Source organism: Toxotes jaculatrix, chromosome 18 (genome assembly GCF_017976425.1).
Source record: "Toxotes jaculatrix isolate fToxJac2 chromosome 18, fToxJac2.pri, whole genome shotgun sequence".
NCBI classification, from domain to species: domain Eukaryota; kingdom Metazoa; phylum Chordata; class Actinopteri; family Toxotidae; genus Toxotes; species Toxotes jaculatrix.
Genome location: NC_054411.1, coordinates 14798429 through 14824550, shown reverse-complemented (window position 1 = coordinate 14824550; position 26122 = coordinate 14798429). Strand labels below are relative to the sequence as shown.

The 26122-nt window shown below is 43.3% G+C and overlaps 1 protein-coding gene across 1 annotated transcript; it reads right to left on the bottom strand.

The window, feature by feature from the left end:
* Positions 1-305: 305 nt before the first annotated feature.
* Positions 306-19364, bottom strand: cacng3b (calcium channel, voltage-dependent, gamma subunit 3b). The gene is made up of 4 exons (XM_041062811.1): positions 19148-19364; positions 5694-5777; positions 3267-3407; positions 306-1210 (listed from the first exon to the last, which is right to left on the bottom strand). The coding sequence occupies exons 1-4, from the start codon at positions 19362-19364 to the stop codon at positions 699-701; spliced, it is 954 nt and encodes a 317-aa protein (XP_040918745.1). The 3' UTR covers positions 306-698.
* Positions 19365-26122: the final 6758 nt, after the last annotated feature.

The following is a 26122-nucleotide window of genomic DNA, read 5'->3' as shown; positions in this document are numbered from 1 at the left end:
GTGCTGCCATTAAATGGACAAACTTCATCTTCAAGTCATGTTTTGAATTCAGCTGAACTGAAAATGAATCAATCCCCATCCTGAGGCATTAACTTCCTCACTTTTAAATAGTACTGGAATCAGATAGACAGCTCAGTGCTCTAAGGCTGTTCCCTGCACTGATCCATCTCTGCTGCAATCCAAAAGGTCAGGAGGACAGAGGTCAGAAGGTCAAAGATCAGACTGAGTCTCTCACCTCCTCCCTCTTCTCCTTTAGTTCACATTATTTTAATTTTTAGGAGAAGTTGCCCCAGACAGCGAACCATGTACGATATGCTGATAAAACTTTTAAGTTCAATCCTTGTTTCCCCTTCTAAAAGCCAGAAAGTCAATTTATGAACATAAAAGCCATGAACATAAATTGAATACGCCTTCATATGTAAGGAGTTACAGGTACAACTACAGTGATATGTGGTAAAATGGAGTTGGGAACAACTTCTCCATCAAAACCAACCCTGCTACACACTCTGAATCTCTCACAGGGCTCAGGATTCACAGTTCAAAGGCTAAAAGTTCACAGTTCACAGTCGAAGTTTATCAAACCCCCTTTCCCACCCCATAACCCTGTCTGGACCCTGCTTTTCCTCCCACTCCCCCTGTATTTCTCATCATCATCCTCTTTGATACTCTGATTGGACGATATCTGCGGTTGGCACCTCTCAGACAGGCGTGGTCCTGCGGTTGGGGTCCTTGCTGTAGTCTTTAGTGAGCGTGCTGCTCTGGAGGAACTCCCTCTCTGAGTTGAGAAGGCCGCCCATGCCGCCGCCTGCTTTGGTGCCGGCGTTGCCTGCCTCGCGTGGGTTCAGCGTGTACATGGGCATCTCGGAGGCGGCAGGCCCCGTGTAGCCACCTTTCCCCAGGGGTGAGGCGTCGCGGCTGGGGGCCTCGGAGGAACGCACGCTGGAGCGGCGCCGGAAGCGGTAGCGATAGGAGGGGATGCGGCTGAAGGCGGATTTCTTGATGAGCTCGGTGCGAGACTTGGCCCGTAGCTTGCGGTGCTTCTCGATGAACATGTGCACGGCCAGCACGCCCACCATTTCTGCCATGATGAAGGAGAGGGCGCCAAAGTAGAAGGACCAGCCGTAGGAGTAGGACTTCTTGCTGTCGCTCTGACCGGGGTCGCCCGAGTTAGCTGAGATGTAGACAATAATTCCAATGATGTTACTGAGGCCTGGAAGGGGAGGAAAGAAAGAGAAACATAATAGGAGATTATAGTGAATAAACTGTGAAAGTGACCTATGTGAGTCTGTACTGCACAGTGGAGCTTTGAGTTAAATCTAACATCAGCATGCCAACATTCTCACAGTGACAATGCTAACATGCTGATGTTTAGCAAGTATAATGTTAATCGTGTCACCATCAGAGTGTACCTTATTAGCATGCCAACATTTGCTAATTTAGTCAAGACCAAAGTGGCGGACCAGCTAACCGACACTGCCCACACATAGAACCACGATGCCAGCGTGACTAAAGCAGTCGCAAAGTATAGCAGTGAGAGCAAAAGTCAGTGAAATGGAGAAAAAAGGTCAAAGCCAAGCAGTGATGGGGAGACAGCCAAATGAAATAATGAAAAGTAAAGAGAGGAGAGCATCAGAGAGAGGGAGAGGGAGAGGAGCTGGATAGAAACACTGGAGAGAGTCATTGCACACAGCTGGCCTCTCTTATTCCATATCATTAGTCCACAATACAGTGTTCATGCAGTGGGGTGGAACGCACAGAATGGGGACAATTAGCCAGCTGTAATTAACCAGAATCAGCCCCACACTATTGTGGTAAATAATTACCAATTTGGCTTCATAAATTTACGACAAATCCCAATGGGACCCTAAACATCCCACTGAACAGCAATTACAGCCTTTTGTGTGTCAGGGGCTAGAGTATAAGCGTGTGTGTGTGTTTATGACCGGCTGTAAGTGTCGCATCCATGTGATAGATCATGTGTGTGTGCCTTTATGTGTGTTTGCACTCTCATACCCTCGCAGTGCATCACAGCGACATCATTGTATTCTTGCTTATTGATTAATCAGCTGCCATGTCCAATTTCCACCGCGCGGCCCCTCACGCACAGGCTCGTCGGTGTGTTTTTGATGCCTGACGGGCTCCTTCAACAAATATTTGAGTGCTGCATGTCCTCTGTTTCAAGAGGCTCCACAGCAAACACAACTACGCACACTCACAAACATTCACAGGACGTAGCCCCTTGTTGCCATCTCAGATGCAGTGGCCATGATTGCATTTTCATGCTGGCGGCTGTATTGTATATAACAGCTTTGTCATGGAGATCAGTACACTTGGATATTACAGCTTGCTACACTTTGCTCACAAATAAAACAGTTCTCATTTCCTCTGCAAAAAAAGTTAAAAAGAAGTCAGCAGGCTGCAGGGCCTTTCCCTATCGTGCTCCCTTCCTCTGAATAGCCTCCCTGCTGACATCAGACTGTCTGACTCTGTTGAGCAATTTAAATCCAAACTTAAAATTCATCTTTATGCTTTAACTTCTAGTTAGTTTTTTTTTTTCTTTGATTACTTCGGGCCTTGTTCCAGAAACCATTCTCCCGCCGGTAGGTCAGTCTCAGTACATACAGGAGAGTCCATGTTGTCCTGCCAACGAGATTACTGTAAACTTTCTGATAACCGCTGCATCTCTCTGTGTGCTTGTTTATTCCCTTAAGCACATGAGCGTTCAGGCTGTCTGCCTCTTTTTTTCTCTCTCTGTCTCTCTCTCTCTCTTTTGGATCTGGATCTTCGTCCTCCAGGAGTCCCAGCCTCTGCCCTGCCTCCCTCACTTTCTGTGTGTGTTTGTTTCCTTCTCGTAGATTTGTGAATGATGTGCTTGATTTTTCCTCTTGTGTGTTTGTGCAGTGTGAAGGTTACACAGGGCACATAACCTTTTTTTCCTAAAAACTCTGAGATTTCAGCAGTATTTAATTAAAACATTGTAAAAAAAAAAAATCAAATCAGGAAGAAAAAAGAGAAAAAAAAGATACTTAAATAAAATAAAATAAAATACAAAACATTTCATCAGTGACTTTAGCAAACATCAGTACAGTGTAGTACCCCAATAGGGTTAAAATTTGATTAAGGGGTTTCTTCCTTAAGAGAACCTGATCATGGCTTTACATGCTCTAAATATGTGGTAAAAGTTTTGTCCTTTAGCAAAGCAAAATGCTTTTGTGCTTAGACCCACTTCTGTCTACAAGCAGACACACACATACGGACACACTAACCTGCAGAGACGAAGAAGATTCCTGCACTGAGGATGACGTTGTGTCGGCTCCGGTAAAACTCACTGGCGGCCACACACAGCCCCCCCAGGAAGAGTAGACCCACACTCATGATGGGGAAGATACTGGAGGCACGCACCGCACCTGTAAGGACACACACACAAAAAAAGAGTGGAAACACATTTATAACAGAAAGGTACAAACATTTCTAGATAGATATAGATATAGATATAGATATAAAGATATATAGATATATAGATATATAGATATAGACATAGATTATATATATAGATTAAAAGGTAGTCTGGAAGATCAAATTTGCAATGGGACCTTTAAAATAAAAAAATAAATAAAGTCACAACAAAGAAACTCTTAAGATGTGACAGTTTCATTTTATTGATGACCGGGCCATACAATTTTTTTACGTGTTCTTTATTTGTATTAATTTATGTTTCAGTTTTCTATGCCATATTTTGTAAAAAATATCTTCTCCCGTGACCCTGAAATGATGTGAAGATCAACTCTCTGCCAATCACCAACCTTTTCTTTAAAATCAATCTGTTGCCTGTGATGGACAGAATCATTTTGAGGCATTGTTCTGCCGTAATTAAAGTATAAAACCAAGATCTTTGTAAATACTGCTATCATCTGCTCTGCATTTTACAAATGAATTGAATTTGTAGTAAATCTGCTGGTTTGCTTTATGGTGCCATTCAGGAGGAATACACATCTCAAAACTGTTGATGGTACATTGTACTGAGCACCGGGTCTGTGTAAAAATCTAATGTTCAATATTTGTAGAAAAAAAGAGGGACAAAAAACAACCATTCATACAATGGTTCACATGTATGTATAGTTCAGAGACTCTGTATAAAACGGTCAAATTCATTCAGTCCCAGTTGAGATGTGAACACCCCCAAACTCTTTTGAAGCTCAAAGTCAGTTCTTTAATGTCACAGTCATTGTATCATTTCAAAATTCACTGTGCCGGAGGACAGAGCTAAAACAATGACAGAGCTAAAACACAAACACACACACGCACACACACGCACACACACACACACACACACACACACACAGAAAGACACACACAAACACGTGAGCCAGTGTGATGCTACATGCTTGACTGAGTCTGAACCCAGAACATGTTAAAGCATTCAGAGGCTGTGCAAGAGAGAAAGAGAGGGGGAGGTGGATGTAGAGGAAGAAGATGGACACAAACCAAGACAGATGGAGAGTCACACTGACACATATGTAAGGCAACATAGTAAGTATGATAGCGAAGCTGCAGTTGGAGTGAAATATTTGCAAGAGCCACATATGTGTGCATGATGTGATAACATACTGAAGGATATTTGCAAACAGCTTGTCATGCAGAACAGAACTGTGTGGCACTTTTAGATATGGTTAGAGGCTGATGTGTATTTAAATGTAAATGTATGTATATATATCCAGCAAACAATGTGTTTCTAATTGTAAATCTGTTTTCTTTATGCCCTTCTCTTATAACATTCAAAAACATATCCTGTGTGACTGACAGCTGCTGTGACCAGTGGCATTGTGCGGTTGAATGTACAGGCTCTGCCCCTGTGGCCCACACCCCTGGGCTGTATGAAATGCCGGTCACTAGGTCCCTGCTCCTCATTGGCTGGCCAGCTCTGAGGCCTGTGATCTAATTGGCTGCCTCTGGGGATGTTGATCTTGCTTCAGTGGAGCAATAAAAAAGAAGCGCAGGCTGAATCCATTTTCTTTTTTTTTTTTCTGTTTTGTTGCTGTTTTCTCATTCCGTCCATCTTTACTCTGTTTACTGTGGGAGAAAAAAACAAGGGAGCCCCCTCCTTTCTGTTTTCCACTAAACCACCCTCTCTCTATCTTTGTTGATGCATCCATTTTACGTCTGTCCTATTACTCTTTTGATGTATCTGGAAATAACAAGGTGCTTCTTTCTACTTTATCATTTTCTCATCATGGCAATGTTTTTTTCCCTCATTTTTCTTATGTATTTGCTGATAAAACTCTGGCATCTGTTTATATCTCTTGTTCTCTCCATTATACCCTCTGTCCGTGTATCTACTCCTTGTTTCTGCAGGTGAAAGCTAAACAATACTCAAAGGACTTCTCACACATCTGTTCATTCTTCTCCGTTTTATCCATCTCATCTCATAACGGTAGTAGGGGGAATAAAAATCTAAAGTTTGCACTGTAGTTGGCATTAGAGGAAGGTCCACATGATCATTAAAGGGGTATGTCAAAGATTTCATTTTGCCCTCCATAAAGTTGGGGGATTTCACAGATACAAATAATAAAAAGAATTATCCCAGCTGAAGCAGCAGAATGTGAGATGTCTTAACTTTTAGTCTCCATTGTCAGGCAGAGGCCAGCTATGAATTGTGTACATGCGTTGTTTTTGTGTGTTCGTGTTAAACTTACGGAGGAGGTATTCAGCAGCATCTGCTTCATAGTCAGCATCCTCTGGAAAGTGATCAATCTTCTTACACACTCCTCTGAACGTACCTGCAGAGGAGAAACACAGGTCAGTTAAGTTCACACACTGGATTTCCACAGCTCATGCTAATTTGGATTATTATAAACAATGCAGACAGATGAAGTCTTGATAAATTCTCAGTGCATCAAAATTAATGTACAGGTGCAACTACAGCAAAAGCTACCTTCAGTTATGTTTTTGATTAAACAACCAACCAGTCACGAGTAGGATTTTTGACAATCAATAATCAGACGTCTTCTTGGGTGTGATTGTACTGCATCATATCATATTTTCAGAGAGTGAACGTACACATCCTGTACATAGACATGAATATACATAAAACGCAGGAAACTAGCACAGAGAGATAGGGAGAGAGAGAGAGAGAGAGAGAGAGAGAGAGAGAGAGAGAGAGAGAGAGAGAGAAAGATGACAGATGATGCAGGGCAGGGCTGTAGCCTTCAGGCAATGTGTGGGAAACACTAATGAAAAGCCTTATCACACCCAGCACACACACACATACACATGCATGTGCACACCACTTTGAATACAAAAACACACACAGCTACTGAAATACAGACATCAAGTATACACACACACACACACACACCAACCAAATTCATTAAAGTGATACATGAACACCATCAATCATGCATGTAAGTAAAAGCCTTCATCCCTCTGTATCTAAATTGTTTATATCAGTGTATGTCAGTTGGTGTGTGAGTGTGTGTGTTTGTGTGTGAGTGAGTGTGTGTATTTGGGTTGTATTGACTAGGATGCGGTCTCCTATGAGCATGCTGTGTCGTCAGGCAGTGACTCATCCTCCTTTGTACAAGACCTCCTCAAACACACACACACACATCCCTCAGCATCCCTCAAGCACGTGCATATGGGAGTGTGTTTCTCTGTGTGAGCATGAACCTACTGTACGTGTGCCTGTGTGTCTATGTGTGTGTGTGTGTGTGTATGTGTGTGTGTATATACTGCTTGTAGCTTCATTCCCACCCATCATTCAGTCCCATTCGCACATGGTCAACACCACAGGGGACATGGGGGCTTGGGGGGAGGACTGAGGAGAGATGAAGGGGAAGAGGAGAGAAAAGAAGATGAAGGAAGATGAAGAGAGAGGAAGTGCTGGTTGAAAGAGGTTTGGTGGTAAAACGGCACGGGGGAATTAGGGAAGAAATGGGAGGATAGAGGCTGGCAATGAACAAATGAATGACTCAACCTAATTGCTTATTTGCATATGAAGAGGTTCTTTCCAGTACCCACACTCAGAAAATCATTCATAAATTGATTCATCTAGCTCAAGCAGTGAGGGATGGTAACTAACCTCTGACTGACAAAAAACGACGTTTGTAGCCTATAGTCTTTGATATCTGGATTTAATAAATATATCATATGAATCAAAGTCTCTCACACTGAAGGACATACCACTAATTCAACAAACACACACACGTATGTGGATACTATTATCGATGCAAACCCTCATAACCCTTTTTTGGTTGAAAATTCTACCACCCAGGTTCACAAAGGAAAATTAAAGAGAGTCTGGAGATTTGATTTTGTGACTGTACAGCTACACATGACTCAGATATGGATACTACATACTTGTGTGTATATTCCCTTTTCTTGCTCTACGTGTCTTTTGCAGTGGTGATACAGAGTAAACAGTGAGATTTTGACTTTCCAGACCTCACATAAAGTGTTGTTGGAAAACTACTAGAGCTGCAATGATTTGTTGATTAATTAGTAAATTAATCAGCAGCTATGTTGATAATTGATTGAAGTTATTATTCTAATGAAAAGTCCTCTGGTTGTAGTTTGTCAAATGTAAATATTTTCTGGTTGGTTGTTAGAGGAGAAACCGGAGGACCCGCAGAACATGCAAACTCTGCACAGAAGATTCGAACCTGGAACCTTCTTGCTGAGAAGCGACAGTGCTAACCACTTCACCACCGTGCTGCCCGAGAGTCAGAAACAGATAAAATAAAAATAAAAACAAATAAAAATGACCCATTAGGGATGGATATAATAATAAGCCTGTTATCATTCTGTATTTTGCTTATTACGCATAAGTACAGAATACTGCCTGCTCTATCCTGTGATGTGGCCTTGTTTTATTGGAAGATAAAAGTTGTTGTGGAGTCACAGAAGGTTACTGTAACCTTAGCTGTTCCTGTTGGACACATCAGGGTGTAAAGCATCATCAGTCAGAGGTCTGCCTTGGAAATTAATTGTACCTCCTGCCTTTTAAATGGATGGATTTGTATCGAACTATTCTGATGTATAGAGCACCAAACGGCCTCACGCAATGAAATACCAGTGAAACGATGTGCACACACACACACACACACACACACACACACACACACACACTCGTGAACACAGATGATGGGGTGGGAGGAACAGAGAGATATATGGCTGCTTTTATCTCTCCCTCGGTGGCCTAAATCACAACTATATAAACAGAGTTTAAAGTGGACACACACATACACACATACACACATACACACACACACACACACAAGCACAGAGAGAGTCATTAAGACTGGTGTGTTGGACCTCCAGGTCAGCATCTGCATCATGATGATGTGTTAGTTACAAAGACTGCACTGGGAATCTTTAAAACTATTAGGCACCAACATCTACACACATACACACACACCATCATGTGACAATGTAAATGTCCTTTGATTAATCTGTACTGAGCCACATTGTTTGCCGAATCAGGATTCATATGAAAATAAGTTTGAAATTTAGCAGAAAAAAAGAGGACATTAAAACTTTGACAATTATACCCAAGGCAATAGTTATTATGTTGCACCACTGCGAGTAAAATCCCCTTCTGGGCCAAACAGCACAGCAGACGGGTTTTCGAGCAATGTCATCAACAAGATGTGTGCGCAGGCAGGGGGCAGAAAATGACCCAAAATGACTGAGAGCTTATGAGGAGATCAACATGAAAAGTTGTTTTTGGGGCCTAAAACTGCACGAATCGCAAACGTAATGAGTGGATCATGATCATTATCTCAAGATAAACCTGCCTGTTAGCTCAGAGCGCAGAGTTGGCTGCTAGCGCCAGTGATCTGGCCGGAGCTCTGGATTTAATGAAGTCTGTGGATGGTTTTACACTGAAACTGCAGGAATAAATGCCAGTTTTACGGTAAGATAACTCACACTGTGACTGTGTGTTTAAGGCTGTTTAAGGAATATTGCCGGGGCTCTGTGCTTGATATGTGATTGTATAGAAACAGGAAACCGTGCTATATCACAATTGATTGGACAGATCATATTCCAAAATTTCCAGATTCAGAAAAAAGGCAGTACTAGTGGTAGAAAAGAAGGAAAATAACCAACTCATATCTTTATCATTTTGGTATTTTCAGCCATGGACTGACAGTTAAATTATCCTCCCAAAACAACCCTAAATTGGTTTTGAGGGAAAGAAAGGACTATGCTGCTCTTCAGTGTAAGAGAAGTTCACCTGTTTCTTCATATGAACTAATCTCAGCATTTCACTTTTGAATCCAGCATCCAACAGCTCTTAGAGGAACTGCTTCTAAAGGGATATCTTCACTTGGTGGTTGCTGCGTGGGTCAAGCTTTGCTTAAAGGTCTGGTGTCTGGTAATATTGATCTGTTTTTAAAGATTTTCCTCTTCAGTAGGAACAAATGGGCTTAGAGCTGAGAGCCTCAGACAGAAAGTCTGAGAGTCAGTCTAATGCAAACTCAAGATGTTGGTCTTGGTCCGCAAATGCAAATGCAACTGCCCCACTTCTGCAGCCAAACATGTGAGTATATGTGTGTGCAGCTGCGTGTACATGTATCACATATTGCCCAGCCCACGCTGAGGTTTTTGGTGAGCTACCTCCAAATGCTGTATCAGTGAGTGAGTCAGAAGCTGTCACACAGGCTAATGTCAAATGTCATACCCAGCCTATGATCCCATCACAGAGAAACCAGCGCAACAACCTCTACACAACAACATAACACAGGCTACAGGATACTTCAGGTTTGCTCACATTTCTTTCGCTCTTTCTTGTTTAATGCTAAAACAGCAGAGAACAGAGGAAAGAACAGTAAAATCAAATGAAAGCAACTCAGGTGTTGAGGTAAAAATAAAACCCTTTAATATGGGCTTAACACATAGGCTTGTATACAGGTAGTGTCTCAGCTGTCTCCTCATAGAGTTAAATGCCTTGAAATATGGATAACTAAACATCTGTTACAAAACACATTTTAGCACAGCTCAAGCAAAACAGAGACCATTAGAATCTGCTCCAACTATCACTAGGTGGCAGATTAAAAACCATAAAGATGAACCAAAAGTTTGCCTCTAAGGTCATGTATGTGTGTTTTTGGGCATTCATGTGTGTGTATGTGTGTGTCTGCCTGTGTGGGTGTATGTATGTGTGGAGGATGCATGTGTGTTTAAGATGCAACTGCAAATTTGCTGTTAGGCTTTTTTTTTTGTTGTCTAATTAAGTACAAACTAATGAACAAACACACTCACACACAGAAAAACAAAACAACAAACATACAAGATAGCAAAAACACACATAAACTACTTCTCTAACACACACACACACACACACACAGTGGGACCATCTATCAGGAGACATTTGCCTCACAAAGGTCAGGGTGGCCCGAGGGAAGATGCAACCACAGCCACAGAAAGGCATAATGGGACGCAACGAATGAAGATGGGAGTCTAGTGTGTGCATGACCGCCTGCCCGTGTGTGTCTGTATGTTTTATCTCATGTGTCATGGGGTCTAGCTTCTCCTACTGATCCAAGTACGCTGCTGCTGTCACTTATGTATAAACACATGCACATGCATGCATATACAAACACACATATACCTGCATACATACACAGACACCCTCATTAACACTCACTTTTGTGTTACTGTGTTACTGTATATGATGACATCACTCTGTTACTGTCTTGAAAATAAAGCTGCTAAAAATAACCTGAGCACACACACAAGCACAGGGAGAGTAATTAAGAAGAGTGTGTTGGACCTCCAGGTCAGCATGTGCATCATGATGATGTGTTAGTTACAAAGACTGCACTGGGAATCTTTAAAATTATTAGGCGCCAACACACACAACACACACACACACACACACACACACACACACACACACACACACACACACACACACACACACACACACACACACACACACACTCCTTTGCTCTTTTCTCTCACTTTCATCAGCTTGCTTCTCTGCATTTACTGCAGTGTTTTCTCTTGTTACAAAACGGACACTAACATCAAGATATGTTATCATATTAAGTTTGAAAAGATACTGCTGGATTTCATTTAATAACTCACATAAATATAGGTCTAGTTCATCAGTCTAGTTGTACTTGTGAAATTACAGGCGAGTAATGCAGTGGGCATACTAAACAGTGAAAATATTCCACTAGAAAAAAATAACGCCTGAGTCAAGGTTAAAAAGAAGACAAACACAAACAACATTGTGCGTCCAGATGCCCCCACGATTGTGATGAGCTGGTCATGAAATGCCAGCTGTTTGTCCTTGACACACACATACACACAAACACACACACACACACACACACAAACTGAGTTATAGGGAAAAGACAAAAACATCATAAATACGGGATCCTTGAAAAAAAAACAACTTGGTTAGTGTCTTTGTAACAGGTGTAGTACAAGATGGACAGATCTTTGACAGATGATCTTTGAGCAGAAATGTCAGAAACTGACAGTAAGATTATCTTTCTCAGGAATTTGGTCATGAACCAAAGAACTGGACAGAGTAAAACTTGACCTGATGATATGATCACATTTAATCCTGAGAGAAACGTGAAAGTGTGTACCATATTCCACTCAAACCCGAAAAAATCATGGTGAAAAGAGAAAAGCTGAGGATATCACCAAAGTCATTAGATGGCATCATATTCACAGTACAAACAAACCAGTGTTGACTGCTGGTTGGAAATGGATGTGAACAGTGGTCCTCATCAAAAAACACTGGCTTAAATACGCACCTAACCTCCTCCTCACAATGTTTCCCAGTGTTTTATGGTCACGGTTACTTTTTCTATTGTTACTGCAATTGTAATTTGTACGACCACACGAGGTCCACGTCAGTAAAACATAAACATAGGTCATTTTAGGCATCTGAACAAATGACCATTGCTGTAGTATTTCTGGTGAAGCCTGCCCTGTTCCCAGGCGAGCTGTCCCTAATCAGATGGTGTGTGGTCCACAAGCTGCATGTGAGTGGCCTGTCTCAGCACAGCCACATGCACACACAAACACACGCGCTCAGAATATAAAGGGTTTTGTCAACTAGAAAACAGAAGAGGAGGGAGTGAGCAAGGGAGCGGAAAGGAAGTTGAAAAGCAAAGCAAATTGGACTGCTTGTTTCCTCAGAGCGCCTCTGACAGCTCAGTGTGGGTGACGGTGCCTCTTCCTCTCTCTCTCTCTCTCTCTCTCTCTCTCTCTCTCTCTCTCTCTCTCCGTCTCTACCTCGCTCACTCTCTCTGATTACCTCGTTCCGGGCGAAGGAGAGTGAAGACGGGAGAGAGGGAAAGAGGGAGAGGGAGGAAGAGCCTAGTTTCCACGGTGATGGCTGATGAAAGAGAACGAGACAGGTTCTGCTTGGTTGCACACCTCTCCTCTTTCTCTCCCCCTTCTCCCTCTTCTCAGTCTGTTCTTCCTCAAATCCACCCATGTTTCTTTCTCTCTCATTCTCCCAAACATCCCTCTGTTCCTGCTTCAGATTTTCTCCTCACCCCTCTGTTGCTCTCCCTCGTTTTCTCTACTCTCATTTCCAAAACATCCATTCATCCCTTTCCAAGCCCCCCCCCCCATCCTCCCTTGTCTCTTCTCACTTTTATGCATGCTTGTTTCCAGCCTCCGTCTACCCTACTTGCCAAAAGTATGTGGATGTATGAACATTATACCCATACTAGCATCTCATTCCAAAATCATGGATGGTAGTATGTGGCCATAACAGGCTCCACTCTTCTGGAAAGACTTTCCACGAAATTTTGGACTCTGGCTGCAGGGACTGATTTGCTCCCATTCAGCACAGGAACATCAGTGAGGTCAAGCGCTGATGTTGGGTGATAAGGCCTGGCTCTCAGCCTGCGTTCCAGTTCACCCCAAAGGTGTCGAATGTGGTTGAGATCAGAACTCTGTGCAGGCCAAATTCATGCACACCAAATTTAGAAAATCATTTCTGTATATACTTTGCTTTGTGCATGGTGGGGTTTTGATACTGAAGCAGGAAGGGTCCTTCAAAAAACAGTTTATATACTATACTACTATCTAAAATATCACTGTATGCTATAGCATTAAAATTTCCATTAACTGGAACTTAAATGATTTAGCACAAACTATGAAAAACAAACCCAGGTTAAAGCCAGGTTTGGGGAAAAAGCGTCCACATCCCTTTGATCACAGAATGAATCAGTCTTTACATCGTTTTCTACATACCAAATACTCCCGTTTTCTGGTTTCTAATCTCCACATTCAATTTTGCCCCAACTCTTTTCAAACCCCTTCCCTGTCAGGTGTGGTCAGACATTCTTTCCCTTTGCTTTATCTTGTTTCACTCCTTCTATTCATCCATCTTGCCATTATCCTCCTCACCATTTTTACTCCCAAGGCACAATTAAACTTTTCATCTCCTGCTATATCCCCTGACCACCTCCTTTACCCCTCCTTCCATCCTCATCGTGCTCCCTTGATACTTTCTTTTTAAAACATGGCTAAAGGTCCCCTGGCTCTATCTAAGACTCACCCTCCCTCTTTCCGAAGCCTGGAGTATGTATTTCTTTTCCAACCTGTGTTTTCCTTTCATCATTTTCATCAGGCGTGGTCAAATAATATCCACCCACAGTTAATACTCATCCTTTCTCACCTGCAATTCCTGTTAGCCATTATCAACTCTTTCAAATTCTCCATTCCTCCCTTGCTCACTTCCCGTCTTCCCCTGCTCTCTTCCCTTGATCATTTCCCACACAGTTACTGTAAATGCTATTCCAACAGCAGAACCTAAAATCATTACAGTATTACGAGTAGTTCAGTACTTAGTACAGAGATCAAAGAGTAAAAGAAACATTTCGCTGCTTTACAAAGGGTAGTGCACTGGATGATTTCTTAAATGAAAACGTCCAGGTGTCATTTTCACACTTTGTTTTTTGAATGGATTTAACAAAAAAGATATAATTACTTAATTAGTTAGCATCAGAGGTGCTAGAAGGTGGATTGGACAGAGCCGGGCTAGCCTTTGCCCCTGTTTCCAGTCTTTATGATAAGCTAAGCTACCGTTGCTTGTAGCCTTGTACTTAATTGACAGATATGAGCGGGGCATCAGGCTTCTTGTCAGCCAGAAAGCAGATAAACGCACTTGCCAAAATGTTTAACTTTTCCTTAAATATTGAAAGCATAAGTAGAAGCATAAGTAGAAAAAAAAATGAAATGAATAAATATAAATATATGCCCAGAAAATATGTATCATTAAATGGAAATGCAAAGCAACTTATTAAATAAAAGTTAAAATATGTCTTGCTTGTTGCACAGCACCTGCTTAGTTTCTCTGTGCACCCAAAAACAGGCACCACACCTGACTTACATCCTCTCCCTCACCCTTTCATCCCTCTTTTCTTACCTCTCTCGCTTCTCTTTTTTATACTCAGACTATATCTCAGACAAACCCTCGCTTTATCTATTCCCTGTTCTCTCCCTAACACTTCCTCTTGTGCCCTCTATCTTTACCTCTGTCCCTCTCCGTCAGCTGATTGTTCTTATCCCAGACTCGGTCAAACACCCCACATCTTTAATTAATTCCTATCTCCCTATGCAATGACCTCATTTTTCTCTCTGTCCTTCATTCCTTCCCGCCGCCTCCCGCTTTCTTCGTTCTTTCCCTCCTCCCTCAGCCACCAGGGTGATCACTTTTGTGTTTAAAACGCTCTTCCCTCTCTCTATTACCAGGTGATCATTTAGATCCCCAGCGTGGTCAAACACTCCCAAGAGATTCACCTGAAACCGAGGCCATGCACAGCTCATCCATCACTTTCCGCCCACCACCGCTCTCCACCTCTCCCCCCAGCCCCTCTTCATTCATGCACATTCTGGTCTCTCCTCATTCATACTCTCCTCTCCATCCTCTAGCTCCCCCCTCCGTGCCTCTTTCCTCATTTCCTGGCTTTCTCGTGCTCATTTATCACAGGGAGAACTTAACACCTCAGTACACCTGCAGAGACACAAACACACACTGCAGCCAAGAAATTCAAACCTGACCACACACCAACCGTCAGTGTGTAGAGGCCCACACAATTACTATGAGACATTAAAGCCCACTGGACTTGAAATTGACCTTATTTATACATATGGATTTGTTACCTTGATTATGACTGATCACAGGCATTTACACCTGGTGTTAGTAAGCTTTCGAAAATATGAAGAGGACTTTAAAAAACTCCTGTAAAATCCTACATGGATTTTTTGAATACTTTTATGTTGAAGGGAACATACTAACTCTTTACTTTCTGCCGTTGCTACAGAGTAAATATGTGTTCATGTTGTCTTTTTGTTCCAGTCTTTTCTCTGTGAAGGTATGCATTTCTTCACTCTAAGTGTAAAGTAAAGATACTAGTATTTTTTTTACATTTTGAAGCTTAATTTTTTAAATGTTTTTTTTTCTTCCATAAGTCTGCTGATTAGAAGAGAAGTTTGTCGAGGGGTGGGTGTGTGTGGCAGGATTGCAAAGTGGCTTGCAGCTTTAATGTGTCCTGTTGAGACCCAATCTGGACATTACCTGGGAGGACACAAAGCATTTATACAGAGAGACCTTGTGAATGCTTTCTCTGGAAGTGCAGGGGAGTTTCGCTGGAGCTTTGCAATAAATTGCTGAAAAACTCAGAGAAGTCTTTGAATACAAGTTGGGCACTGAGAGCTTTAACAAACATGATACAGCACATCCCAGGTCAAAGGAAATAATGCTGCCCCCTTTTTTGTTTGGAGCATGAATTCGACAGTTGGTCAGTTTTTACTTACTGCCCCTTTAAATGAACCATGCCACTGGAAAACATTCAGCATGCTATATATGCAGCACAGTACGTATGCATGACTGCTCTATACACTTACAATAAGAACACTGCATACATGATGTTTCTCTGCCCCTCTCTCTTGTTCTATCCCTCATTCACTCACTCTCTTAGGTCGGGCAGAGTACAAGCCACATGTACACCAGTCAGACATCCATTTCCTGTCAGTTTATGAGGCATTTATGAATTATAAAACTGTGACAACCAGGGACTCAGGAATGAGCGAAGTGGGGATAAGATGGGCAGAATAAGAGAAGCGATAAAGAATGACTTATTCACTTCACTTGCGTTGGTGTGTGTGCACGAGAGTGTGTATGTGCATCTGCATGTTTTTGTGTCTGTTGCATGTGAGCCTGTATCGTGTGTGTGAGTCCATGTGTGCATGCACTGACATTGTGCTGACATTGTGTTAACTTGGCGTACTGCTCCCACAGCTGTGCTTATTTGGTGGCTTGGGAATATCCTAGAATTTGTCCATTTATTCATTCAATTACTAGTGTGTGTGTGTGTGTGCCTGTGTGTGTGTGTGTGTGTGTGTGTGTGTGTGTGCGTGTGCGTGTGTTATTGTGTATGTAAATGAGAGTGTGTGCTCAATACAGCCTTATACCTGCGCCATCTGGCCCTGTAATAGCCTTCTATGCCCCCCAGAACGAGATGGTTATGTCTGGCTGCCTCAGACACACAAATGCACAGGCATACACAAAAGACACACACGCCTACTCCCACTAGAGGCAACATATCTTTCTAATGGTAATTGAAAAACAAAGTTTACTTGCCCCTATGCAAAGAAGTTCCTCAGGATCAAAGTCAAATAATTTACTGTAAATTATGTGTCAATGAAGAGCAGGATAAAAAAAAAAAAACACTTATTGTGAAGTTTGACCCCACACAGGTGACTCGTCCTCAGTTTTTAGGAAATAATCAGACATTTTTGGAACAATGCTTGTTTGTTGTTTTAAAAGGAGCTAGATCAGAGGACTGATATCAGTTTTATCTTGGTGAGTTCAGCAGCATGTTTGGCCTAGCTTAGCACAGACAGAACAGAAGCAGGGGAAAACTGCTCAGCAGAGAGGTAAAGTATGCCTTCAAACAGCTTCACAATTGTCTCACAAGATAAGTCTTTTCGTTCACATACAAGCCAGAAATACACCTGAGAATCACCTGGGTTTTGTTCAGGGCTATGGCACTCTGCAGAGCTACAGGTGCTGCATGTGCTCACTGGGTCCAGCTGCTGTGGTCACCACAGTGTTTTTAGCCAGCTAGCTGCACGGCTCCTGGGACGGCAGCATCAGTTGGTACACCACTTTGGTCCAGACTGAAATATCTCTACAACTATTTAATGGCTTGCCATGAATTTTTGTACAGATGTTGATGATTCCCAGGTGAGGCTTCTTAATGACTTTGGTGAGCCCCTGACTTTTCCTCCAGTGGCACCCCAAGGTTGACATTTGTTGCTCTGTGTGAAATGTCTCCCTGACAATTATAATGATTGCCATTAAAATTTGGTACACACATTTGTCCCTCCCCCTCAGGATGAAATGCAATAACTCTGATGATCCCCTCAAAGCACTGCTGGGCCTGACAGAGTCACCAGCATGGCTGTAGACTCTAAGTCTCGTTAGTAGTCTTGTGTTAAATACATAAGGTGTTAATAGCATAATCATTTATTTTCTAAACATAAGTATTGTAACATTGTACCAAGGTACATTCACATATGCACACACAGAAAGATGTAAGCGTTTCACAGTTTCCCTTGCAAACCACAAATTTTGTATTATCTTCAGAACAAATCCAATTGTGAGTTTTCAGTTCTTGTTTTTTTTTGAGATAGTGGACATGTTCACAGTAACAGCAGCTGCTAATATGGGATCCTGCTACTGAGCAGTTTGTAACACTTACAGTACAAAGATGGCCAAATATCAACAAACAGTTGGTAGAAAGCCTTCTTTAGTGCCTTCTTTAGGAGAACTTTTTTAGGGTTTCCACTGGATTTGACTGGAACGCAAGTGATTTGAACTCCTGCTGACATAAAAAGCCACATTTCAAAACAGCGTTGGGGGATCTGTGCTTCATTTAAAATTCCACAGGGAAGGCAACAGGAAAGTTGGAAAGTGACAGAGGATGGCATGCAGCCAAGGTCAAAGCCCAGACTATTATCTACGATCCACACACGGAAAAACACACATCTACAGTATGTAGCCACCTCAAACTCCAAGCCTCCGAGACACCCACAAACACATTTACAAGTTCGATTTAACCTTATTTGGGCTTTTATTGTCTCACACTTGATTACACAACTCAGTCCAATACAGAAACATATTACTATACTTCTGATTGGCAGCAGCAAATTTGGCAAAAAAAGACCTAACCTCCTCAACACCTGTTCCCACAACACATTATTCTCCATCATCTCAATGGCTGATCTTGAATTCATTCTATGATGAGGATTATGAGTTAAATCGGGCTGTGATTTGGGAGTGCTTGCATAAATTGACGGGTCTCTCTGAACGGCGGTGGTTGCCAAATGGACGCCTGATCCCAGCACCACCCAGGTTACAGCCACTCTGCCCAATTTTGTATTTTCTGGCTCCCAACAACGAGACGACAAGACGGCTTCAAAGGAACAAATTCCTAACAATGGTCTGTGCAAGAGTCCCAGCAACAGCGTGCAGATCCAGGTACATGTTAGTGGTGCAGCTGCCTGGCTAATAACACTGCCAGCTGTCTCTGTTTGTGCCTGTTAGCGCTTTGTTTGTACCTTCAGCTATGCAGTGTGATAACAACCAAACAAGAGCAGAACACTATTTGATTCTATTCTGTGGCAGAGGAAGGGATATGAGAGTGAATTCAGGAAAGGACAGCTTCTTAAGAACTGAGTTACAGGGATTATGGGATGCTGTCTCACACACACACACACACACACACACACACACACACACACACACACACACACACACACACACACACACACACACACATCTCACAAAGACACTAACACATGTTCACAGAGGCAAATAGACACACATGTGCGCACACACACTGGGCACACTAACGCTCCTTAGACAGAAGCAGACAGTAGGAGAGACAGGGTGTGTGTGTGTGTTAGTGTTATGTGTGTGTGTGTGCCTGCGTGTGGTGAAGGCAGGGACAGAGAAAGACTAACACACACATGGATAAGACAGCTACACAAACACACTCAGAGAGAGACATGTTCGTGCATTCGCGCGCGCACGCACTCATAGAGGCAGAGAGACAGCTATAAGAGAGAGACAGACAGCCGGTCGGTCAGACTGATCACGTACCTTCCAGACAGCAGGTTCGCCAGAGGCCGGAGTGCGTCATCACCTCCTCGTTCTTGCGGCTCGTGTCGTTATCGCCGCTGCTCTTCACGCGGCAGACCCCGCGCGAGTACAGCCAGTAGTCGGTACCGACGGCGATGGTCATGAGGCTGAAGGCGGCGAACGCGCCCACCGTCGTCACGAGCATCTGGACGCCGCGGTCACACATCAGCATCTTCATATAGGCGGCTCCTGTTTGTCTTAATCTTTCCTCCTCCTCTCTTTTAGATTAAGCCTTTTATTTCCTTTATATCCCGCGAGACTTGGAGAGTCAGAGTGAAGGGTTCAACAGACACCCAAAAGAAATTAAAAAAAAGGGGGAAAAAAATAATTAAAAAATAGAAATAGGTAAATAGGTAAGAGGTGTAGATATTATAAGTATGGGGCGAAAAATGAAGTAGTTGGCTGTCTTGTCCATGGAGTTGACAACAGGCTCGTGGCAAAGGGCGGGAAGGTGGGAGGGCGGCACGTCACTTTTCTCTCGCATCAAAAACCGGTTTTCACCACCATCACCACCCTCATACACACGCACGTGTGCGCGCACACCGGGGTGGGTGGGTGTGGGGGTTAACCACCGGTTGTCCCCGACTGCCCGATGCTGCCCTCAGTCAGTCAGAGCGGAGGGTAACGGCGATTCCACATTCCGCCTCTCATACACTCCTTCCGTTTTATTCCGTTTATTTGTCCCAGGGTGAAGCAGGGCGAGCTGCGTTAGAGCCGCGTTATCCACCAGTAACCGGGGAGCTTTTCTTCTCCCTCCTCTTCTTCTTTTGCTCCGGTTTCCCTCTGTCTCTCCTTCCTCTTCCCAACTTCTGCCGCTGCTCTTCCAGACCAGCTCCTTTATTAATCTCTTAACTATTAACAGCCAAGGTATGCGTGGGGGGACTCCATCTTTAGCAGCAACAACAAAAACAAAAAAACAAAAGAAAGGAGAGGGGGTGTTAGTTTGTTTTATTGACTGGTGTAACCACACAGAGACAAGAGAGAGGATTTTGTAACGTGTTTCTACTAAAACAGCACTGTTTAGGCGGCTCGCCCTTAACTCACCGCTGGATTTCTTGACCGGTGAAGGTTTTCCTCCTTCGACAGTCTCTCTCTTGCAGCAGCGCCAGAATATGAGGCGCTACAGTGGGTTTATGCCTTTTCTTGTTTTCTTTCCTGTTGAATTACTGAATGCACACACGAATGAATAAAGCCCATACGTTAGCTATGAAGAGAGAGTGGACGATGACCGAGATCTGTCGTGTGTTATCCGCTCCAGCTGTTGACTCACTGACATGTTTTCTCTTCCCTCTCGATATCCAGACGATAGGTTACAGAAACTCGTCCAAACACGCAGTCACTAATAATAATAATAATAATAATATATATTTAAAAAATCAGTTTTACCATTGACTATCTGCAGTGGGGAAACACGCCAGCAAAATTCAATTAAAGAGGCACCAAAAAATTTGAGACCAAGGCGAGATTAATAGATTTTCTTCTAAAAAAAAAAAAAAAAAACAACCGTCTTTGCGCTCTCTGTCTTTCTCTCTCTCTCACCGCCGACGTTCAATCACAACCTGGACAAACCAGCCGTTCAGACGCCTGCTGATGGACCCTGTAGGACAGCTACACCCGCCTGGGCTTGCTCCCGAGAAACGTGCCCGTTGGTGCAAATGAAAAAAAAAATGACAGCCGTCCCCTCCTCCTCGTTCTCCCCCTCCTCGTCGTCTTCCTCCTCCTCCTCCTCCCCTCGGTCCAACCAACACAAACTAAAACTAACCGCGCGTCTCCTCAAACTCCGCCTGAGGCCGCGCCGCTCGGCTCGGATTGGGTTCGTGGGTGACAGCACCCTTCAAGAGCTAATCACGTAGCGTATGTCCCGCCCACCGCCGCAACGCCGTCAGTATAAAGCGTGAGGGGCTCCAGTCCAGGGAGGAGAGAGTCTTTTGAGTTTTAGTTAACAGAGGACCACTTCTCATAGCGGGAATATTTTCAGAGATACCTCTTTTTGTTTATGTAGTCAGGCACTGTCAAAGCACTGTATTTTTATTTTTATTTTTACGCTAAGCAGGTTTTCTATGCGGTGGAGCAGCGGTCAAACTCATAAACTCATTGCAATTAGATACTGGACTACATATACATGAAGGTTTATTTAAAAAAAACATTGATGTTAGTCAAATTTCTTCATAAATCAACCGCTTGTGATGTCTTAAATGCAGCTTTGAGTTTTCAGAGTGCTGTGCCGCGCCGCTCGCCGCTGTAGCGTCAGGAGTTTGTGCGTTTGGAGAGCTGTCCGTGGTGCTAATTGTACGAGGCGCGGAGAGGCGCTGTCCCTGGTTCTGATTCGAGGCGCAGCGTTACTGTCCCCTCTGTTCGCGGCTCCAGTGGCCTCCGCACCGCACTGATTAGTTAGTGGAGAGAGTAAAAGAGAGGGGTGGTGGGGTTGGCGGCGGTGGTGGAGGATTGGCAAGCGATGCATGAAGAATCGCGCCCGGGAGAGAAGCAGAGACGCCACTTAAAGAGCCACGGACCGTTTTTAATGATTCCACTCCAGCGAGGCTTCCACACAAGGCGGTCTGAGCTTCACAGTTCACTTAACACACTGGAGTGCGTGCCTGTGTACGTGTGTGTGCACGAGCGTGTGTGTATGCACTGCATACGTTTGTAGGTATTTGTGTCTGTGTTCACGTGACTCTCTTATGTGCAAATGGGTGCACGTATGAACATGTGTTAGTGTCTGTGTGTGTCACACAGCTGAACAGATCTGACTGTTTTAAAGCTCATTGCATTTCCTGTTTAAACAACAATGAACTGAAGGCTGTCTTCCTCACTGGACACTGATACAAATGATAGGCTGACAGGGCTGCTGGGGTGAATGAATAAATGCGCGCGCGCGCGCACACACACACACACACACACACACACACACACACACACACACACACACACACACACACACACACACACACACACAGAGAGAGCGAGAGAGAGAGAGAGAGAGAGATAAATGATGGTATTTAGACAACAACAGCATTTTAGAATTACCTGTATGTTGCTATCAAAATGCTCAGAGCTAAAGTGTTGTAACTGACTGTTTAACTGATGGAACTGGTGGCTGTTGTACTATGAAATAAACAGAGGAATTAAAGTCATCAAAAACAAACAGAGAAAGAAAAGTGAAGAGAGAGAGAGGGGGTGGGGGGATTACAGATAAATAAATGCATGAACAGATCAACAGAGAGAGCAGTGACAGGTCCTATCATCTTTCTCACTTGCTCTGCCAGTGTATGAAGTGTGTATGTGTGTGTGTGTGTGTCCGAGGCCCTTGCTGCCTGCGTTATCTCACAAGGAGACTCATTAACATAGAAATGACTTCAGGAAGAGAAGTACAGCATTTCACCTCTGGTGAGACAGGAGGGAGGGAGGGAAGCTGGAGAGAGGAGGTAGGGGGAGTGACAGCACAGGAGGAGAGGGGAGAGGAAGAAGAAGGGGAGGAAAAGGTGAGAGAGACTGTGGTAGGTGGGAGAGTAGAAGAGTGGGTAGATAAAGAAGGGAAGGATGAGGAGTGGGAAAGCCAGAGGGGAGAGATATTGATGGAGGCACCAAATAAGAAAAGGACAGAAGGAAGAAGAAGACAGAGTGAAGATGATAGAAGATGGAAAGAGAGGAGAGGAGGAGAGAAGAGAGGAAAGGATGGAGTTAGGAAGTGATGGGAGAAAGGAAAAGCAAGGCAGGGATGCATGGGTGCAATGCAAGCCTCCAAGAAAATACACTGATCAGCCATGACATTAAAACCAGTCACCAGTATTAAAAACTGGGAAAGGAACTTGTAGTTCAGTAAAATATTTTCTCATTGTGATGATAAAAAGCGAATCACACATCTCTCAGAACATATTTGCTGCTCATAAACTGGTACATGAACACACAGACAGGTGACAAAATAAAGGAAAAACTTGAATGAATGAGTGTAAGAGAATATAATGAATGCAGATGCTTCCACACAGGTGCACTGCATGGTATGATAAAGCAATTAACATCCCATCATGCTCTGTGGCATGTATAAAAAATACTGAGTAGGCCCAGCTGATTGTGATTATGTATCAAGATGGAAGAGGAAAAGACCTGAGTGAGTTTGAAAGAGGGGACATTGTTGGGGCACGGCTGGCAGGAGCTTCAGTCGCAGAGACTGTTCAACTGGCTGATGTTTCAGTAGGAACAGTGACTAAAGCGACATCTGCCTTTAGATCTGTGGCAAAGACGTCAGTAAATAGAGTCGGAGATTGTGGTCGACAGCACGTTTGATGACAGCGCGACGTAAGAGCAGCTCAATGTCAATGCAGCACATGATGAGACTGTGTTAGCGAGAACAGTCCAGCGACAGTTACATAGAGAGAGAAGTTTTAGTAGTGTTGAGGTGCATAAACCTCTCATTACAAAGATTAATGCACATTTAGAGTTGAGCGGTGCAAAAATCCACAGCGACTGGTGTACAGGGAGAAAGTGATATGTTCATATGACTGCAAATCAATACAAAGTTGTCCTGAGTGATCACCTTTATCCTGTGATGAAATATTTCTACCCTGATGGGAGTATTCACACACACACACACACACACACACACACACACACACACACACACACACACACACACACACACACACACACACACACACACACACACACACACACACACACACACACACACACACACACACACACACACCAAACAAGGAGCAACTTTGATAGATAATGCTTCAGATGTGACACTCATTGCCTGCAGGTGGCAGAAGTGTCATAGATGGTGCATATCAAGCACATCTACACCAAAAAATTATTTAAAAAAGAAATAAAACATGATCCCTGTGGAGAAAAGCATCTTGGGAAATTCAGTTTTAAATCCTCACAGTGCCTTGTGTTTGCTCTTCCTCTTTCTGTCTTTGTTTCTTCCTTTTTCTACATTTCTATTTCCTCTCCTCTCCTTCCTCTGTTATTGGCAGTACAACAGGAGGATGAGGAGAGGAAGATGGGGGTGGTTCTTGAAGAGGGGAGGAGGAGGAGGACTGCAGGGTTTCTGCTCAGTGAGCTGGAACCTTCTCATGCCTCTGGCCAGTGCTCAGAGACTGGGAGGAGGTGGAAGGGGAGGAGTAGGAGGACGAGGGGAAGCAAGACAAGAGGAAGAAGTTAGAGGAAACTGAAAACCACGGAGAAATTATAGAGTGAAAGATAAACTGTTTGGAGGAAGAGAGAGGAGGAGGAAGTGCAAGATGACTGACAGCACAAATGTACTGCAAAGAGAGTGAGCTGGATACAGTCACAATCAGAGAGGGGCAAATAGATGCACATATTACAATATATTTCTTTGCCTGTGCACAATCTTGAGTACGTACATGTGTGCATCTGTGTTTATGTTTGTTTCTGTGTTTGTGTGTGTTTTACCAGATGGGAATAACTCTAGGGCAGAGAGAGGACATATGGTGATGTGGCATGATTCTGGCGTGATGCTAATATGTCAAAACTATGATTTATGGCTTAGACGTCCACAGACACAGCCCCAGGAAATGGTCCACGAAGAAGTGTGTGTTAGATGAGTGTTGTCTCATTTGACAGCAGAAAACAAATGATCTCTGGTCAGGATTAACAAAAAAAAAAAACATTTTGCTGTTTCAGCTTCTGAAGGTGGCGCTCGTTCAACAATGGCATTATCTCTATTCATGCTTTCATGCTATCTCTATATCACGCATGGATACCCAGGACACTATTATGTGTTTCCAAACAAGCAGCTGTAGCTGGAAGAACAAATGCAGATGGACAGGGAGCAAACGTGATCTGTGTATTTAGTCAAAACAGTAGCAGTGAAGTAATAATGTGTATTTGCAGGGCTGTACCGTGTACGAGAGGACACTCAGAGGGAGACATGAGATCAGTGAGCATGTGAAAGTGTCTCTAATATGCATGCATAATGAAAATGTGTATAAGGGTCTTCGTGTGTGTGTGTGTGTGTGTGTGTGTGTGTGTGTGTGTGTGTGTTGATTGACAGTGAGATTGATTGATTACGAGAGAGAGGAAGTGGAGAGTGAATGAAGGGGAGACATAGAGAAAGAGATGTATCTTAATTGTGAAGGCACAAGTCTGATGGTGTGAAAGTGTGTCTAATATGTTTGCCTAATGAAAATGTGTGTAGGGCTGCATGTGTGTGAGAGAGAGAGAGAGAGAGAGAGAGAGTAAAAGAGAGAGAGAAAGTAAGGGAGAAAGAAAGATAGTGTGAAATAAATCCAATAAGCTCCTCCGTCATGCTCCCCTCTTGAGCGTTTTTAAGATCCACTGAATGAAATAAATAAGAGATTCTTTTTCTTTTGTCAGTTCCCCTTTTTCATCTCTCTCTCCAGTGTGCTGCAGTGCCCTGCTGTCGTTCACTTCAGCCCCACTCTCCCCTCATCCTTTTTTTTTCATCTGCAGCAGCAGCTAGCTTCTTTGCTAACTAGTTTACCAATGAATCAGCCTGATGCCCCATTAACATGGCAACCACTGATAAGACAGCTAACTAGCTGCTTGCCAAACCCCACCTCTTCAGCAGCGATCACCCATTTATACCTTCACAACTGCTACTAGCCACGTCAGGCCTGCAAAGCTTTGGACAGTGGTGTATTTATTTGTTAGCCGTTCCAAAACCAAAAACTCAAGAGCAAAAAGGAATGGATTAAATAGTCTCTTTATCTGATTAATTGTTCACGTTTGACTATCTTACTTTCTACTATAGGAACCAAGCAATACAATAAAAAATAGCAACCTGCTCTGTTCCTATCTGTTCTTCATCTGTTGTTGTTTCTTCTCTATGTCATGTCTTTCACTTTATTTTTCCATCATCATATTGGGTTTAAATTTCATCTCACTCCCTTTCCTTTCAACTGATCGCACGCCGTCTGTGGTAGAAGATAATATTGATGTTGTCATCCT